General features: G+C 35.3%; 1 protein-coding gene across 1 annotated transcript; it reads left to right on the top strand.

Annotated features, from left to right (window-relative positions):
* The first annotated feature begins 10,085 nt into the window (after positions 1–10,085).
* Positions 10,086–14,679, top strand: LOC111880849 (probable hexosyltransferase MUCI70). Its single transcript, XM_023877264.2, has 4 exons — positions 10,086–10,795; positions 10,863–11,072; positions 11,219–11,779; positions 14,297–14,679. Exons 1-4 carry the CDS (start codon positions 10,540–10,542, stop codon positions 14,623–14,625), a joined length of 1,356 nt encoding a protein of 451 aa, XP_023733032.1. The 5' UTR covers positions 10,086–10,539; the 3' UTR covers positions 14,626–14,679.
* The last annotated feature ends 5,735 nt before the right edge of the window (positions 14,680–20,414 follow it).

A 20,414-nucleotide genomic window follows, 5' to 3' on the forward strand; every position in this document is an offset into this window, starting at 1 on the left:
AGGATTGGTTGAGATTGGTGACTGGCTTGTACACTCCTAGCAGAGGGATTCTGTTACTTGAGAGTATTTCTCAGAGATGTTCCATTCGAGATACATTCCCTTGGTAAATCGGGAGAAACTGACTTAGAAGTACTTGGATCTAAGGCAGACGACTGAGACAGTGACATAGATCACGAAGTTTTTGACAGAAAGAGCTCTTTTCTGCCCTGAGTTTGTTGCTTCAGAGAAGCCTTAGATGACCCGCTACTTGAGCATGATCAAGATGGATATTTGAAAGTTTGTGTCTAAACAACGATATAGTTCCCACACTAAGCTCCAGGAGGTTGCGAGGAGACAAGAGATTTAGATAGATATAGAGATGAGGAAGTAGTGGTAGGCTCCCGTTCAGTTGCAACCAGAAGCGAAGCGGTTGAAGCTCACTGATTCACATTTGTGGCGACAGAGGGGACACACTTTTGGCAACTGAGTCAAGGTTGATGAGAGTGATTATCAATCTTCTTCTAGATGCCACAAATGTGGCAGGGGGGACCACATTGCTAGGGACTATTGTCAGTGGGCCACGTGAAGGCCAGTTGTCCGTTACTCGTTGTGAGACCGGTGTAGGCTACAACACCGACCACCTTGAGGATCACAGATGAATAACTGGGTAGGGCAGAGCCCCCTAGGGTTTGAGGTCCGACTTTCCAACTCACTTCAGAATAGTTCAGGGCGGTGTCAGACGTCGTTTTTGGTATGTTTCATTTATTATTTATTCAATTATTTTATGATATGCTTATGTTTATGTTTTTGCTAGGTACCTTCTTAGTGAAATCTTTGCCTACTCTTGTGATTTTTGAATCGGGTGTGAGTCGGTCCTTTGTATCTCAGTCCTTCAGTAGTAGTTTTGATATGACTCTTAGAGAGTTGGAGTGTCCGTTGGGTGTTTCTATCACCAACAAACCCCAAATTTTTGCATCGATTGTTTATCAGGGTTGTGTCTTGGAGATATTCGGGGTGAATTATCTAATTGATTTGATCATATTCCCATTGGATACGTGTGTGTTATTGTATTATGTAATGGTTGAGTAGGTTTGTTGTGATGAATGATTATGAGAGGCAATGGGTGATAGCTACAACCCCAAGTCGGGGAGAACTAATTATTTATGGAGAGGGTACTAGGGTTGGATCAACCTTTTCTTCTACTGCCAGGGCACACTAGTATCTACAACACGGGTATATGGGTTATCTCATGTATGTGGTTGACAAATGGTTTGTGAAGGAGGTTTCACTTTACGATTTGGTTATAGTTAGATAATACCCTGATGTGTTTCAAGAGGAATTACCTAGTGTGCCTCCTGAGAGGCAGGTGAAGCTCGGGATCGATTTGGTACCTAGTTTGGCCCTAATTGCTAAGGAACCATACCGTTTGGCACAACCAGAGATGTGGTAGTTGTCCTCTCAGCTCCAAGAGTTGTTGGCAAGTAGTTTATTAGACCCAATAGTTCGCTATGAAGAGCACCGATCTTGTTCATGAAGAAGAAGGATGGGTCTCATCTCATGTGTATTGATTACCGGGAGTTGAAGAAGTTTACGGTGAAAAAACATTATCCACTTTCACGGATTGATGACCTCTTTGATCAGTTGCAGGGTGCATCTTGGTTTTCCAATATCGATTTGAGGTCGGGGTATCATCATATGAGTGTTGGAGAGGAGGATATGGAGAAGACCATGTTCCGGAATCGTTATGGTCATTATAAGTTCGTGGTGATGCCGTTTTGGCTCACCAATGTACCGACAGCATTCATGGAGTTGATGAATCGATCATTCAGTCATTATTTTCATTTATGAAATCCTGGTCTATTCCAGGACTAGGGAGAAACATGAGGAGCACCTTCAAGAGCTTCTTGGAATTTTGAGGTGGGAACAGCTATATGCCAAGTTCTCAAAGTGTGAGTGTTGGTTACGAGAGGTCCAGTTCTTGGGACACCTTATTAACCAAAATGGAATTTTGGTCGACCCGGCCAAGATCGAGGTGGTTTTGCAGTTGGAGGTTCCGAAGTCTCCTTCGAAGATCAAGAGTTTCTTGGGATTAGCAGGGCTATAAGAGATTTATTTATGATTTCTCCAAGATTGTTGTACCACTTACTCGTCTAACGAGGAAGGGCATGGATTTCTGTTAGGGCCTCTAGCAGCAGGCTAAATTCAAGATTTGAGATGGAAGTTATGTGAGGCCCCAGTGTTGACCCTCGCTGAGGGTGTTGAGGATTTTTTGGTATTTTGTGATGCATCCATCACCAGCCTGGGGTCAGTTCTTATGCAACAAGGGAGGGTTGTTGCTTATGCTTCTCGGCAGCTGAAGTCGCATGAGGTTAATTCGTTATTCGACTCATGACTTGGAGTTGGGAGCAATGGTGTTTGCTCTCAAGATTTGGCGACATTATTTGTATGGAGTCCAGTGTTCAATCTACAGGGATCACAAGAGTTTGAGATATCTCATGGATCAACCGAATCTAAATATGAGACAGTGCAGGTGGATTGACATGGTCAAGGATTATGATTTCGAGATTCTGTACCACCCGAGAAAAGCGAATACGGTCGTTGATTCCTTGAGTTGCAAGTTGGTTAGTTCCTCAGTTGGGAATTAAGTACAAGGATTTTGATTGATTCACCATTGCTAGATTTGATCATGAAGGCATATCCTGAGGGAGTAAAGAAATAGAACTAGAAGCAGGAGTGAATTATGGGTGAGATTGGAAGGTTTTCTACCGACAGTCATGGATTGTTGACCCGGTGCGGTCGGGTTTGGGTACCATATTTTGGTGGATCAGGCGAATTGTGTTGGAGGAGGCACACAAGTACAGATTTTTGATACATCCTAGAGCCACCAAGATGTATCGGGATTTGAGACTTAGTTATTGGTGGCCATGCATGAAAAGAGAGATAGCCTGGTATGTCGAGAGGTTCTTGACTTGTCGGATGGTCAAGGTCGAGCACCAAAGGCCGCATGGAAATCTTCAGCCATTGGAGGTTCCCATATGGAAATGGGAACATACTACTATGGATTTCATCACCAAGTTACCTCGGCCGGCTAAGGTATTTAATGAGATATGGGTTATAGTAGTTCATCTGATCAAGAGCATCAACTTTCTAGCCATTCAAGAGAGCTCATCGGCCAAGAAATTGGTGGATATATATATGTGTGTGAGAGATATCTTCTCGACATGGTGTTCTAGTTTCCATTGTGTCTGATCGATATGTTCGGTTCACATCTCATTTTTGGCAGAGTTCCATTAGGAACTGGGTACAAGCTTGCATCTTAGCACTACGTATCATCCGTAGACTGATGATCAAAGTGAACAGACCATTCAGACACTCAAGGGCATGTTGAGAGATTTTGTCATAAATTTGAATGGGAGTTGGGAATCCTACCTTCCCTTAGCTGGGTTTTCTTAAAACAACAACTATCACTCTGGTATCGGTGCATCGTTATCCGAGCTTCTCAATGGTAGGAGGTGTCATACCCCAGTTTGTTGGGGAGTGGTTAGTCATAGATTCATAGGAAGGACAGTGGTAGTCCTTCAGATGACTGAGATTATTTAACATATTAGACAGAGACTACAGACAACTTAGAGTCGGCAGAAAGTTATGCCAACAAGCATCGATCTAAGTTGTAGTTCCAGGTTGGCGACATGGTTTTTTTTTAATATGTCACCCTAGAAGGGTGTTATACGCTTTAGGAAGAGGAGCAAGTTGGGTCCTTAGTATATTGGGCCATTTCGAGTGATTATCAGGGTTAGCAAGGTAGCTTATAGGTTGGATTTTCCTGAGGAGCTCTATCAGATTCACAACACCTTCCATGTCTCTCAGCTTCGAAAGTGTGTGGCTGATGATTCAATAGTTGTTTCTCTAGAGAATATTTAGGTTGGTAATCGACTGAATCATGTTGGGAGACCAGTGGTGATCTTGGACCGGAAGATGAAGGCCTTGCGCAACAATGTGGTAAATTCGGTCAAAGTCTAGTGGCAACATCAGAAGGTTTGCGAGCGGACTTGGGAACCCGAGGCAGAGATGCGAGAGCATTACCCTGATTTATTCACAACAACGGACTTAGAGGAAGAAGTCTAGTTCAAGTGGTGGAGAATTGTAACATCTTGATTTCGCAGTAGTCCATTTATGCCCTTGGTATGAGAATTGTTTGCAAATGGGACCTTAGTGGCAATTTCATAATTTTTGGGATTTTTATGAGTATGCTGGGTGTACCTGGTCTGGACCAAAAACCATAATATTTAGGGTTTATGCACTATTTAAACACCTTTATAGCCCCCATTAACCTTTCTTTCATCAACCTACAACCCCATTCCGACCCCTTCGCAAACCCAAATCCATTTGACAGCATTTTTGAGCCTTAAGTGTGCATCTTGGTGTTATTGAAAGAGGAAAAAGGAAGAGGATGTTGGGTTTTGAGCATAACAACATCCTATGGTGTACATGCAACCCTAATTGCTTTGGATCTAGGTTTTTCTAATTTGAACATACAACTATGAACACCAAAGCAATAACCCTATGACTAGCATACATATATCGAAAATCACATATGATTAGGATTAGAAACTTTACCTTAATTTTTATGTAGCAAAAACAATTACAAACCTTCTTGATCTTGACTTCTGAAAGCCTAGTGCCCCAAGTGTTGCACCTCTAATGGAGTCACAAACACCCAATGCAAGAAGATGACTTGGGAGAGAAGGAAATTTCGACCACTCTAGGGTTTCTCTAAGCATGAGCGAAATTCCTAAATGTTGGGGTCTATTTATACTTGTGGCTTCTAGGGTTTTTAGGTGGAAACCCTAATATGACTGCTTAAGCCTCAAGCAGACCATGAAATCCTTCTAGAATAGCCCCTTTGACGAATTCTTTATGGGTTTCCCATAGAATTCGTCCAACCTTATTCCAAGGTGATCCATCAGCCCAATTGCAACTATCAGTGATTTGCAATATCAGTCTCCAATTATTTAATGAGTCCTTTTTAGCACTAAATTAATTCCAAATTAACTTCTAATCAATACTAATTAAATAATATGATTTCCAAATAAGATATTAATCGTGTAATATATTAATAAAACCATTTTGAGTGCGAATTTATTATTCATATAATAAATTCTACTCTCTCTTTCTCTCTCTCTCTCTCTCTCTCTCTCCTCTTGTCATTCTATCAAGTTGCATGAGTGAAGGCAAACTAAAAAGACCATGTTCATAATCAAATAAAGTACATACCAAAAATAGTTATGGGATTAGATACCTAATTCAACAGAGAAAACCATCCTAGAACAGTGGAGCACATTGGATCCAGAATCACCTCATCATTTAACACCCTTTGAGGGTAAAAAGCTCTGCACTTGATGAAGTTATGATTAGATCTTGCTTAGGCATGGATTTGTGTTCACTTTGGTACCTTAGGTTTGGTATTATGAGTACGAGTTACTCTAATTCATATAAGTTGTCCTTTCAGACGTTTTTTAGTGTTTAGAATCATAAAAAGGTAATCTTGGACCTTAGTTTCCTTTCTTGCATGAGTTAGGATGTCTTAATGGGGTTTTTGGTATTCAACACTTAATAACCATGCAAGACCATAAAGTTGGAAACTTTATGGTTAACGACATAAATTAGGGGCTAGATCTACATTTGGACGAAGGGAATTAATGAACTAACCCTTTTAAAAGGGAATAGCTTTTGGCTAAGTATGCTAGGCGTAATCCCATAAGAACCCGATCTAGACCTTGAGTACGCTTAGCGTACATGTTTATTACGCTGGGCATACTCAGCTGAGTCAACAGGATTGAGTGTTTGATTTTTGTCTTTAACCAGGTTCTTACCAAGTGTGGCCTATAGGAATTTTGGGTATTTTGATTTATAGTAAGTTTGGTCATTTTCCAATGAATAGGTGACTGGCAGAGATGATATTTAGAGCAGTCTCCTATTTAGCTATCTTTTCAAATTGAGAGGTGAGTTTTCCTCACTGTACTGTGGGTCGAAGGAACCAATGTCAGCCAACTGAGTTATGTATCTTGGTATATAGGATGTTGTTATCCTATGGTGATATGTTAGATTTGTATCCTGGTATATAGGATGTTGTTGTACGGTAGTGATTTGTAGATCTGCCTGATTTGTCTGCAGATTGATTATGTGCTTCTCTGTTAATGTTGACATAATATGTTATGGTTTGAGGCTTTACTCTTATGTGCACGATCCAACAGACCGGGGTAATCCAACCTGATGGTTGTGGACCTGAAGGTATTCTAGTCTGATGACTAAATGGGCCCGTTACATATTTGACATACCAGTCTGATGCTTGATTTGGCTTGTCACATGTTAGCATTATAGTCCGATGACTGATTGGGCTATTGGTAATCCATATCGATCGTTGTAGACCTGAGGGTTTTCTAGTTCGATGACTGGGTGGACCTAGCATGCATGATTGTATATGTTCTCTGTTGTATGGTGGTACTTTGGGTGAACTCACTAAGCCTTGGCTTATGATTTCAGTTTTATGTTTCAGGTACTTCAAATGATCGTGGCAAGACAAAGGCATGATCGTGCATATCCTCTTGGTTTTGATGATATTGATTCGGGACACTCTGATATATTTTTCCTATGTTTGAGAAGAATATTGTGTACACAATTGGCTTGATTTGGGATTTTTTTTAAAACAATAACTTCACTTGATTTAAAAATGAAAATTTTTTATCTAGATTTTTAGGATGCTACAACAACTAATATGGTAGCATCCACATACAAACGATATGATCAATTCTAGTTGATCCAACCATAAGGATAAGGTAGCCCTAGTAGGAAATAAGGATATCAAATTATAATATATGATGAAAGAACAAACATTTTCACTTCTTATAGACGATGGCCTGTGTAAAATGAATATATGTTATGGTTGTATGTATTTGAATCTAATTACATTAGAAAAGGGGAAAGCTTGTAAGAACTTCTACACCCATTCTCTTCCAATCAAAACTTATATGTTCCTCTTTTTCATACCTCCTCCTTTCTCTCCTCTTCACTTTCTATATTTCTTTTTCTCCCACCACCTAATGTCATTTCCGATCTCCCCCCTTTGATACACTCCAATTTTCTCTATTCATTTATCCTGAATCTTATGGCCAACACAAACACCCAATCCCCACAATCAATTCCTCTTGAAAATCCCCTGTTTTCTTCTTAGGCATGTAATGTTCTCATTTGATGATTAGTTTAGATTGTTTTTAGGGTGATTTTTTATTGGGATTTATAGATTACTCATTTGTTTTCGATGAAATCCGACGAGTTATTTCGAATTCTTCTTTAGATTCCAATGGCATGAGATATGTACAAGGGAATGAAAATGGTGAAAAGTTTGGGATTAATTACACTACTCAAAAACGACTATCGTATTATGATTATCATGACAATGGAATCGAAATCCCTTGTGGGGTTCTTAAGAAATTTCCGATCAGTGATTATGGTTAGTATCATTGAATTCATGGATGCTTTCTATTTTTTCATGATCATTTCATAATTAACGTGTAAAATGTTCATAAACAAATCAAAATCGAGAATTTGTAACCACAAAATCAACATCGAACATTTCTTGAAATAGACTTCTTGTAGATAGAATCGCAATGGAAAGTTGCAACAGAGTGGTGGTGGTGTCCGCCATTTTTGGAAACAACGAGAAAATTCGTCAACCTCAAGGCCTCAGGTTTAACACCCTGGATCATGTTTGTTGACAACGTCACAATCAAACAACTCTACTTTAACAACTTACTCTCGAGAAACACAAAGGAAAACAAGATCAGAGTATGGAGAATTGTAGAAGTTCCCGGTGAATAATTTTACCAAAATCCAGCCATGAATGGTGTAATCCCAAAATACTTGGTTCATAGACTTTTCCCAATTATACATACAACATTTGGGTTGATGCGAAAATGCAATCGATGGTCGATTTGTTAAGGATTCATATTGAAACATATTGTGAAAACGGCTTGCAACCATGGTCATCTAAAATACATCTGCACACTTCAGATAATTTAATTATTATGTGTGGTTTGATATGTATAACAGGTTCATCCTGTTTGATTCCATAATTATAAATTTCTCATTTAGTTTTATGGTCTTTGGTATTTTTCTTATTATGTATTACAGGTTCAACTTGTTTGATTCCATAATTAGAAATTTTTGATTTAGTTTTATAGCCTTTGATATGTATCATATTGAATTTGGTAAAATGTTCGGTCTAACTCAACACACAATAATCAATAATCCAGTAATTGTTTTTTATTTGTGAAACATGATAAACATATTAGGTCAATTAAATATTGAAAACCATCGATACAAAAATTGATTTTCACGTAAAAATTATGGTTGCTTGAACAATTTGTTAAGTGTCGTTATTATTGTACTATGATAAGATATGAAATATTAATTGGTTGATAAGATATAGGATATCTAAAAAAGTGTACATAGTACAATATTATGAATCACATATATTATGAATCACATGCATGACATGCAGTACATGACGAAATTAAAGGTTGTGTTAACTTGAAAATCACTTCTATATGATTAGACTTTAATGCATTAAGTAATGTAAATTATTTGTCAAGAATATCTGATATACTCAAATAATTGCTTTTTATGATGATTATTCTTTTATCATGATATAAAAATATACTCAAAGAATTGCTTTTTGTGATGATTATTCTTTATTAAGATATAAAAATATACTCAAAGAATTACTTTATCATGGTTTATTTATGAAATTATGTTTTACTTTTATAACTTAATTGATGAAATGCTATTAGATACAACTAACATAATTATACTTAATTTGCTGCTAAAAAATTAATTTTGGGAATCTATAAAATGATAAAGAAAAAAAAATCGATCTTATCATATAAATTGATAAATAATTAGGATATTTATACATATATAGGTAAGAAGTATGTTTCGTTATACAAATTTATTATGAAATAAAATATTGTTTTTTAAATATGCACAAATAGGTATGACAACTTGAGAAAGTGGTTGAAGCTTCTACATTAAGGTCCCACTCCAACTATGTTTTTTTTTATCTATCACATGAATATTTTTCTTACAATTCCCTTTATTTTGATGTATGTATAATGTATTAGGTTCCTTGTTTTTCTTTTAGCGTACTCTTTCACTTTATGCATGTTTGTGTAGTAAATGCATGGCCCTATCCAACGTCTCTTTAATTTCAACGACGATAAATCAATTAAACTGGATTATTGTTTAAAATGTGTACTTTATAATATCTATTTAATTTTTTTATAACTATCATATGTTCCAGATAGTACAATTATCTTAAGCAAACATGGTGTGGTAAACAATTTATTTTCATGTCTTTTGTTCAGTGAGTTAGAAGCATTTAACCCAAGGGATCAACTAGCTTTTGCATTTGTGAGAGATCAAATGAACCCAAAGATGAAGCTCAAAATGTTCGATGTGGAAGTATTTGATCACGTGGCATCCGAGTATAGGCACAATATTAAACGTGGGTCCAATGCGACCCAAGCGATTAGAACCAAGAGGGCTAACACTGGTTTGCTTGCTAATGGTGGCATTCAAACAAAATGTGAGAAGTACGTGAAAAAAATGTCGGATGAATTATTTTAAGTCAAGGAATGTCATGATTTGTGGCCGATTGGCTAATACTTTTTATCTATTTGTAGTCTTAGTTTGATTTACATCGAATATATATGTTAGATATATATGTCTTGCTATCTTAAGTCGTTTGATGGTTTTGTTATATATTTGATTAAACATATCTATAAATCCAACGAGTAAACTTTACATTAACTAAAAGAGGTGATATGAAACATTTAATTTCATGAAAATACCTTGTTTATTATATAATAATCAACTTTAATAACATGGATTGGTTTATAAATTGATAGAATATTCCAGTTTCACAGCTTGAAAAAGGGAAAAAGCTTGTTGAAGCTTTTAACGTAAGACCCCATTCATCTCCGTGACAACAAAGGAAAGTGTATGCTTTCAATGATAACACGGATAATATATATGACAACAAAGGAAAGCATACGTCGAGTTTTTTCACTATGTTTTTTCAGTATGTTTTTTTGTTTTTTTTCACTTCACCATTCTCATTCTTTGTGTTTTTACTCCATCTTCTACTGTTGCTGTTAATTTGTGAAAGAGTCTTATACTATTGGATAATCTTCGATTACCTGAATCGATTTCTTTCTTACTAAAACGTTTTTACTCCATTCTTTGCATTTACAGGTTCTGTATCTTTATATATTCTGGAGTAATTAACAAATTTGAGTCTTATTATCAGAATTATAATATTAGCTTTTATTACTTGACATATTTATTTTATAATACCGAGGAATATACTGATATACATTCCAAAGATAACAACACACTAGCCTAAACATAGGAGATTAAATAGAGATAAACGTAATCAACTTGTCTTTTGTAAAATCAAAATATATTATGGTTGTATGTATATGAATATAATTTCATTAGAAAATGGGAAAGCTCGTAAGAACTTCTACACCCCTTCTCTTCCAATCAAAACTCCTCTGTTCTTCTCTTTCTTACCTCTTCCTTTCTCTCTTCTTCGCTTTCTACACTTCTCTTTCTCCCACCACCAAATGCCATTTCCGATCATCCCCCTTCGATCCCATCCAATCACCTCTCTTCATTTACCCTCAATCTTATGGCCAACATAAACACCCAATTCCCACCATCAAATCCTCCTGCAATTCCCCTGTTTTTTTCTCAGGTAACGTAATGTTCATATTAGATGATGATTTGGATTGATTTGTATTGATTTTTCTTCTTCTTTATAGATTATTCATTTGTATTGGATGAAATCCGACGAGTTATTGAGAATTCTTCCTCAGATTCCAATGGATTGAGGTATGTACAAGGGAATGAAAATGGTGAAAAGTTTGGGATGAATTACACTACTCAAACACGACTATCGTATTATGATTATCATGACGATGGAATCGAAATCCCTTGTGGGTTTCTTAAGAAATTTCCGATCAGTGATTACGGTTAGTGTCATTGAATTCATGGATGATTTCAGTTTTTTCATGATCATTTCATAATTAACGTGTAAAATGTTCATAAACAAGTCAAAATCGAGAATTTGTAAAAACAAAATAAATATCGAACATTGCTTGAAATAGACTTCTTGCAGATAGAATCGCAATGGAAAGTTGCAACGGAGTGGTGGTGGTTTCCGCCATTTTTGGAAACCACGACAAAATCCGTCAACCTCAAGGCCTCGGATTTAACACCCTGGATCACGTTTGTTTCTACATGTTTGTCGACAATGTCACAATCAAACAACTCTACTTTCACAACTTACTCTCGAGAAAAACAAAGGAAAACAGGATCGGAGTATGGAGAATTGTAGAAGTTTCAAGTGAAGAACTTTACGAAAATCCAGCCATGAATGGTGTAATCCCGAAATACTTGGTTCATAGACTTTTTCCAAATTCCAAATATAGCATCTGGGTTGATGCGAAAATGCAATTGGTGGTTGATCCGTTATTATTGCTTCATTCACTTGTAATCATGGAAGATGTAGATATGGCGATTTCAAAACATCCTTTATATGTTCATACGATGGAAGAAGCCATGGCGACTGCAAGGTGGAAAAAATGGTGGGATGTTGATTCTTTGAAGATTCAAATTGAAACGTATTGTGAAAACGGCTTGCAACCATGGTCATCTAAAAAACATCCATACACTTCAGGTAAATTAAATAGCAGATTGTTGACATGTTTTTTAATAAGTTTGGTAAGCCTCACTCTTACTTAATCAAATGATTTCGGTTTTATATCCTTTTAATTGTTTCTTAATGAGTCTTTTACGAAGTTGAATCTAATTTAATCGTAATTTAATTCATCCGATACAATCAACAATTATCAAATATACTTTGATATTGTAATTATCTTCAAAGTTGTGAATCATGATAAACGTATTAGGTTAATAAAACTTTGAAAACCATGGTTCCAAAAATTGAATTTCACGTAAAAATTATGGTTGCGTGACGGATTTGTTATCTGTCGTTATTATTGAACTATGGTAAGATATATGAGTATTAGTTGGTTGATAAGATATAAGCATATAGGATACCTAAAAAAGTGTACATAGTACAATATTATGAAAGTGACATGCATTAAATGACGAAGTTAAAGGTTGTGTTAACTTGAAAGTCACTTCTATATGATTAGACTTTAGTATATTAAGTAATGTAACTTCTCTGTAAAGAATATAATACTCAAAGAATTTTTTTTATGAATATTATTCTTTATCAAGATATAGATATGACAGACTCAAAGAATTACTTTATCATTGTGTATGTATGAAATTCTGTTTGATTTTTATAACTTGATTAATAAAATGACCAGATTTGATACAACTAAGGTAAGTACACATAATTTGCTACTAAAAATTCCATAATTTAGGGAATATATATATATATATATATATATATATATATATATATATATATATATATATATATAGAGAGAGAGAGAGAGAGAGTTAGGTTCAAATGTTTTTACTATCTATTGTGTGTCTGTATTATTGATTTTGGACCAATCATTTTAGTTATTTTAAAAAAGTAATTAATCCATATTAAATGTTGAAGATTTAATTAATATCTATTATATCTTCAACATGTAATATGCATTAATTACTTTCTTAAAATAACTAAAATGATTGGTCCAGAATCAGTCATACATGCACACAATAGATAGTGAAAACAAAATAACCTAAACCTATATATATATATATATATATATATATATATATATATATATATATATATATATATATATATTGATAAATAACTTCGATATTTTTCGTTATACAAATTAAAATAAATATATATTGTTTTATAAATATGCACAAATAGGTATGACAAATTGAGAAGGTTGTTGAAGCTTCTACATAAAGGTCCCACTCCAACAGAGAAAAAGTATCGTTTTTTTAATATATCACACGAATATTTTGTGTACAATTCGCTTTATTTTGATATATATATATATATATATATATATATATATATATATTATATATATATATATATATATATATATATATATATATATATATATAGAGGTTAAATTCATGTGAGACGGTCTAATTTTCTAAAACCGTGAGACGCAATCCTAACCATTAATTTGGTAGATAAAACAAAAAACATTTTTAAAACGCAAAATAATTAAAATTTTCGAAAAAAACATTTTCAAATATTATTTTTGGAATTTATATTTTCCAAAAAAAAAATAAAAAAAAAAACCAAAAAAATATAAAAGAAATAAGAAAAAATACAATTTTTTACATATTCTAGTAGAATAAATAGAATATTTTACATATCTGAGAAATCTAGTATAATATTCTAACATTTTAAAAATTACATTAAAATATTTATAGTTAATATTGTATTACAATATTTCACATAGTTTTCAAAAAAAAATTGTAATTTATTTTTGTTTTTTTTTTTTATATTTTTTTTTAGGTAATTAAAATTCCGAAAATAATAATTAACAAAAGAATTTTTGGATTTTTCCTTTTATTTTGCATTTTAAAATTATTTTTAGATTTGGCACATGTCAATCTTTAATAAGTTTTGACACTTGTTATTTTGTGATATTTTTTAAATAAATAATATCACATGTCAATTTATGGTTTTGTCAATTTTTAAAATTAAAATGCCACATAACAATTATATATATATATATATATATATATATATATATATATATATATATATATATATATATATCAAGTTTAATAAATATTATACTAAATTGCAATTAATATATTTCTTCTTTTCTTATTTCAAAATTTTATTTTAAAAAAGACTTATTATATACATTTTAATATTTTATTTTTTTTAACGAACCCATATAATACACGGGTTTTACAACTAATATATATATATATATATATATATATATATATATATATATATATATATATATATATATATATATATATATATATATATATATATATATATATATATTATATCTTATTTTTTCTTTGACTTACTCTTTCCCTTTATGCATTATAGTGTAGTAAATGCATGGCCCTATCCAACATGTCTCTGTAATTTCAACAAGGCTATATAAATCAGTTAAACTAGATTACTTTTTAAAATATGTAATTAATAATATCTATTTAACAAAATCATTGATATATGGTTTGATTTTTTCGTATATAATTACTTGGAATGATAGTTATTTTTATAACTTGACAGATGTTCCAGATAGTGCAATTATCTTAAGGAAGCATGGTGTGAGAAACAATTTATTTTCATGTCTATTATTTAATGAGTTAGAAGCATTTAACCCAAGGGATCAACTAGCTTTTGCATTTGTGAGAGACCAAATGAACCCAAAGATGAAGATCAACATGTTCGACGTGGAAGTATTTGAACATATGGCATCCGAGTATAGGCACAGTATTAAACGTGGGCCCGATGTGATCCAATCGATTAGAACCAAGAGGGCTAACCCTGGTTTGCCTGCTAATGGTGGTATTCGAACCAAATGTGATAAGTACTTAGAAAAAATGTGGGATGAATGATTTCAAGTCGGCTAATGTCATGATTTGTGATTTATGATCGATTTGTTCATGAAATGTTCATAATGTTTATCTATTTGTAGGCTACTTGGATATATATATATATATATATATATATATATATATATATATATATATATATATATATATATATATATATATATATATATATATATATATATATATATTAAACCAATATTTTTAAAACATTTTATATTGAAATAATCTAGAAGCATATAATGTAAGAATATTATATATATTACATTTTTACGATGACTAGAATATTAGAAGATTTTACAGAAAAAAAAATTTGTTTCACGGTCTCACAAAATTATATCCGTCTCATATGCACTCTTGTGTGTGTGTGTGTTTATATATATATATATATATATATATATATATATATATATATATATATATATATATATAGACGGGTCTAATTTTGTGAGACCGTGAGACCATTTTTTTCTAATGAAATATTTTAATATTTTGTTATTCAAAAAAATATAATATATGTAATATTACGATATTCTAAAACAATATTTTTAACACATTTATATTGAAATATTCTAAAAGCATATAATGTTAGAATATTATACATATTATATTTTTATGATGACTAGAATAGTAAAATATTTTATTAGAAAAAGTTGGTCTCATGGTCTCACTAAATTATGTTCGTCTCAAATGAACTTTTACCTATATATAGAAGATCATAAGTGAACTCCAAAAAATGGAGTGAACCAACGAACCTAGAAATCCATTGCTTTTTCCGCTATTATTTTCATCAATCCTTCTGCATCATCAATTGATTTCGCCCTACTATTTCCTTACATTCCTTACATTGGAAATCTCTCCACTTTGTATGGAATCCCTAGCTCCTTATACATCACAGTCGCTAGAATCTTGAAGGTTATGGCTCTCCGTCTCGACGTATCCACCGTCATCGCCACTCTGTACAACCAAATTTTTCTTTGATATGTGATTTGCTCGAACTATTGACTGTAAATTTTGTCCAAAACAACATTTTATTCTAGGTATATGCTATTCTAAGTATACGCCGAGTAAACATGTTGTTTTATTGATCTGATCTCTTTTCATTCTTCTAAGGTTTAGGATTGATTTATTTTTCACTGAAATTACTCAAATTAGTCATAGTTCCATCTTTTATGATCATTAAACTAATTAATAAATCATTGTTTGATTATAGAGATTGAAAACTTATCAATTTGAGGTAAAATTTTTTAAAAGATCTTATACGTTTAAATGATGTATTGCTTTTTCTTTTTTACTATTTGTTTCATAGAAACCTTCAAAATCATGACCCATTAAGCAATTAGATGCATTATATTGTTTTTAGTTTTGTCAATAAGGAAAAAACTGATTCCAACAAAAGTATTGGTAAGATTCAAAGAATGTAAAGATCTATATGCACAACTTTATGGTTTCGTTGTTGGTTTCTTTTGTTTATTTTCTCCCCCTCTAAGTGTTTTTTTTTAATTCCTTTGTGAGTTTTTTCATAGTTTGATCACATGTTCTTTAGAAGTAAATCAATCCTTTATCTATCTATTCTTTCGCAACTTTCTTGAAATTTTTCAATGCTTACTGACCCTTTCTCCTACCTACACCTATGTTCACACATAAATTTGTTTGTATTTTCTATGATTAATCACTTAATATGAATTTTCTTGATTTTGCTTGAAAGTTTTTACTTCTGAGCTCACCTATAAGTAATCACCTGCTATGAATTTTCTTGATTATTTACTTTATCTTGATTATTTGGATGTTTTAAATATCTTAAAATAGGAGATGCTTCCTGATTTTTTGAGGCTTGTCCTCCCTACTTGTAAAGCAGGACTAGAAGATCATGATGATGATGTGAGAGCAGTTGTTGCAGATGCTTTAATTCCTACAGTATCTACCATTGTTTCATTTAGTGGAGAAATATTGCATCCTATTGTGATATTACTATGGGATATTTTGCTTGATTTGGATGATTTAAGCCCTTCCACAAGCATGTAGTTTTTAACTACTTTCTTCTGGACATTTCTAACTAAAAAAAATCTAAAAAAAACATTTTTTTTTTATATATTGCAATGTGATGAATCTACTTGCATAAATATATTCCCAGGAAGAGATGATGTAGCACCTGGTTCCTGGTATGTATGATTTATCAGAGTATTTTACATTTTTAGCCTTGGACTCAGCGAGTGGTAAACTAGACTCGCCGAGTAGGGACGAGATTTTGAGCACGTTTAAGTTGGCGACTCGGCGAGTCCATACTCTGGACTCGGCGAGTCCACCAGTCTGGAAGAAACCCTAATTTCAGGGGTTTGCACACCCCCTTATGCGCCCCCAAGTCAGTCGCCTTCACCCTCAGAGCATCCTATACCGAACCCTAACCCTCTCCTTGTGATTTGAAGTGTTTTTGTGCTTGTTCCTTAAAGATTGAAGAAGAGTAGGAAGGAAAGACCAAAAGAGAAGGTGAAGAGCAAGGATCTAGGACCTAATCCAGAGTTCATTGAGGTACAATCCGGATCTATTCTGTTTCTATGCTCAAATCCCCATTAGAACATCATAAAAGCTATCTTTGAACCATTTCCAAGCTTGTTGGTAGTATAGGGATCATAATGGGTTGAATAGCTGCTAGATCTGGCTATGATCGAGTTACAGGAGCCTAGATCTAATACCTTTATGGGGCCATATTACATGAAGGCCCTAGATCTACCCCCTTTTAGTGTGTTTTGAGCCTTAAAATCCCTATTGATGATTATATACACGTAAAGTTGGAAACTTTACGTGTTAATCGGGCCCCAGGAACCCAGATCTATGAATTGGAATGCATTGGATTCAAGCAGAATCGAGTGTATAAAGATTGCATGTTTGCGACACGGTGAGTTGTTCTTCGAACTTGGCGACTCGAGTCGCGAGTTCCCATTTTTCCCCTTCCGAGAATGTGAGTAGAGCAGTGAGCCATTGGTTGACTCAGTGAGTCGGAAGCCAGACTCAACAATGGAGGGACTCGGCGAGTCAATGCCCTGACTCGGGGGGTCCAAGGCAATCTTCTTGGCTCAAGAACAGACTCGACGAGTTGTTCATACAACTCGGCGAGTTACAACCTAGAGTGTTCATCGGATGAAGATCAACTCGGTGAGTTGTTCATACAACTCAGCGAGTCGGATGAAGGACCATTGAGTATCAGTTAGGAAGTGAACTCGACGAGTCAATGCCTAACTCAACGAGTAGAGACGGGAGTGAGGACAATCGACTGGATATGGACTCGACGAGTTGGCAAGCCAACTCAGCGAGTCGGGTCTACTAGAAGTTGACTTTGACTTTGACTTTGACTTGATTTTGGTTTGAAATCGGTCAGGGGTAAAATAGTCATTTTACCTTGGGAATAGTATTAATGCCTAATTAAGTGCTTTATGGAAATATAGCCGGAGGATCACCGGAGCAGCAGTTGGACATTTGCGGATCAGCTTTTCAGCAGCCAGCCTTTCGAGGCGAGTTACCTTCCAGTAGGGGTGGGTCTAAGGCCACAATGTCGGCCCACCAAGTAGGAGTATTTTAGAAGATGATTGTGTTTATGATAATTATCTTGGTATGTATACGTGATTGGTTATGAGATATATCTGTATGATATGTTACGTGTATGATAGGGATACTTTTCCCCTGACAGCGGTCCTTAGGACCGAAGGGTAGGACAGTACTCGGATATGCCTGATTGTATGCTTATACCTTGTTGTTGTATGCTAGCAGTAGGGGTGGAATAGGCCTCAATTACCGGTTGAAAGATACTGATGATGATTACCGGTTGTAAGATATTGATGATGGTTACCGGTTGAAAGATACCGATGATGATTACCTGTTGAAAGATACCGATGGTATTGTATGTTTTGTGGTATGATGGGGGAACTCACTTAGCTTCGTGCTTACAGTTTTAGTTGTGGTTTCAGGTACCTCTTCGTCAAAGGGGAAAGAGCCGGTGGCGTAGCGGGGCATCACACACATGGTTTCTGCACTGGATTTTCTGGGATCGTACTCTGATTTTCTTTGTTTCCGATGATATTGCTTTGAGACATAACCTTATGTTTTATAATTAATGTAACTATGACAATGTTTTAGTAAAATGCTTTATTACATGATAAATTTTTAAAATTAAATTTTTGGCCTCGAAATTTGGGATGTTACAAGTTGGTATCAGAGGCATGGTTTGAGGGATTCGGACACACCCTCGGGGGTGTCTGGACTCAAACCGAGGGACTAAAAGATTTTTACATGGAAAATAGTTTTCAAAAATCTAAAATAGGAAGTTTTAAGAAAGACGAAGTGTGTGATGCATGCGACCGGCCGGGCTCAAGTAAGTTTTCCCCAAGATACCCATGCTTGTTATGTTATGTTGTATGGTTTTGATTCAGAAAACTGTATGCTAGAATAGGAATAAGGACCTATGAGGATGCCTTGTGTTCCTGATATCTGATTCTGAGAATTGCATGCTAGTTAGGGCTAAGGATCTAGGAAGGATGCCTAATATGCCTGTTGTATGAGTTGTATGATAGGACTGTTTAGTCAGCAATAGGATGGCCTGTGTAGGTTATGCCTGGTTTGGTTACTCCACGCACGAATGATGTTTGATTTGAGCTATGGGGGTTCTGGCCAACTTCGACTAACTAGTGAACGGATATGTAATAGTATCTGCAAGCTAGTTAGGGGGACGCGGTAAGGACTCCTAATGCAGCTGATGGCGGGGAGTAGGTCGGAGAGTGCCCTAGGGAAGCCTAGGATGTGATCAATGGGAAGTGTATCGGCGAAAAGGACTTGGTTAAGTCAAGGCAATCCTTGAGGAAAGTACGGATAGATGTGGACGGTAGTATGGGCCCGTACTACTGAAAGCAGAGGATCCGTACTCGATTCAAGGAGGGCCGAGATGGAACCTGGAAACTTGGAGAGTGTGTGAGACCTTTCGGGGGTATATGTGATCTTGACAATTATGTAAATATTTTCAGAATGGTGGTCACACATCATGGGGCAGGGGGATCAGGATCTGGTTTGGGATCGGGATCTGAGCATGTCGATGATGGGTTACGCGAGTTCATCGCGTCTGAGATTATGAGAGGTATCCTTGAGGTGACCCCAGTCATTTTTGGGTCGATCAAGGAAGGCATTATCGAGCTGATGGAGGATCGCCTCCGGGCATTCAGGAGTGATCTGGCGTCTAGCCAGGTGGGTACACACACATTGTCCTTTAAGGACTTCCGTGGGAGTGGTGCACCAGATTTTCATGTGGTAAAGGACCACATTGCTGCTAGGAGATGGATCGTAGACATCGAGTCTGCGCAGCTGACGAGCTTCTTCCTGGAAAGGTCGAAGGTCCGTTTCGCTGCAGGTTGTTTGAGGGATAGAGCCAGAGATTGGTGGGAGATGATTGGCGATACGTTGGGAGCCCCAGCCATTGAGGCTATGACATGGTCTTATTTTGTGACCCGATTCAGGGCTGAGTTTGCACCAGCTGTGGAGCTTCAGCAGCTGGCCAGAGAGTTCTTGGATATGAGACAGACTACGGAGACTGTGGCGGAGATCACCGCCAAGTTCCGGGAGAGGGCCTTGTTGGTACCCCAATATGCGGGGGATGAGGATATGAAGAGGAACCGATACCATGACATGTTGCGGGCTGATATTCGGGAGCATGTTAGTTTCACTACTTGCCTTACCCTGGATTCCATGATTCTCAGGGCTAGAAAGAGATTGATTTGGAGCACATACGGAAGAGGAAGGCTGCTGAGGGGCAG

Source organism: Lactuca sativa, chromosome 7, assembly GCF_002870075.4.
Source record: "Lactuca sativa cultivar Salinas chromosome 7, Lsat_Salinas_v11, whole genome shotgun sequence".
Taxonomy (NCBI): Eukaryota; Viridiplantae; Streptophyta; class Magnoliopsida; order Asterales; family Asteraceae; genus Lactuca; species Lactuca sativa.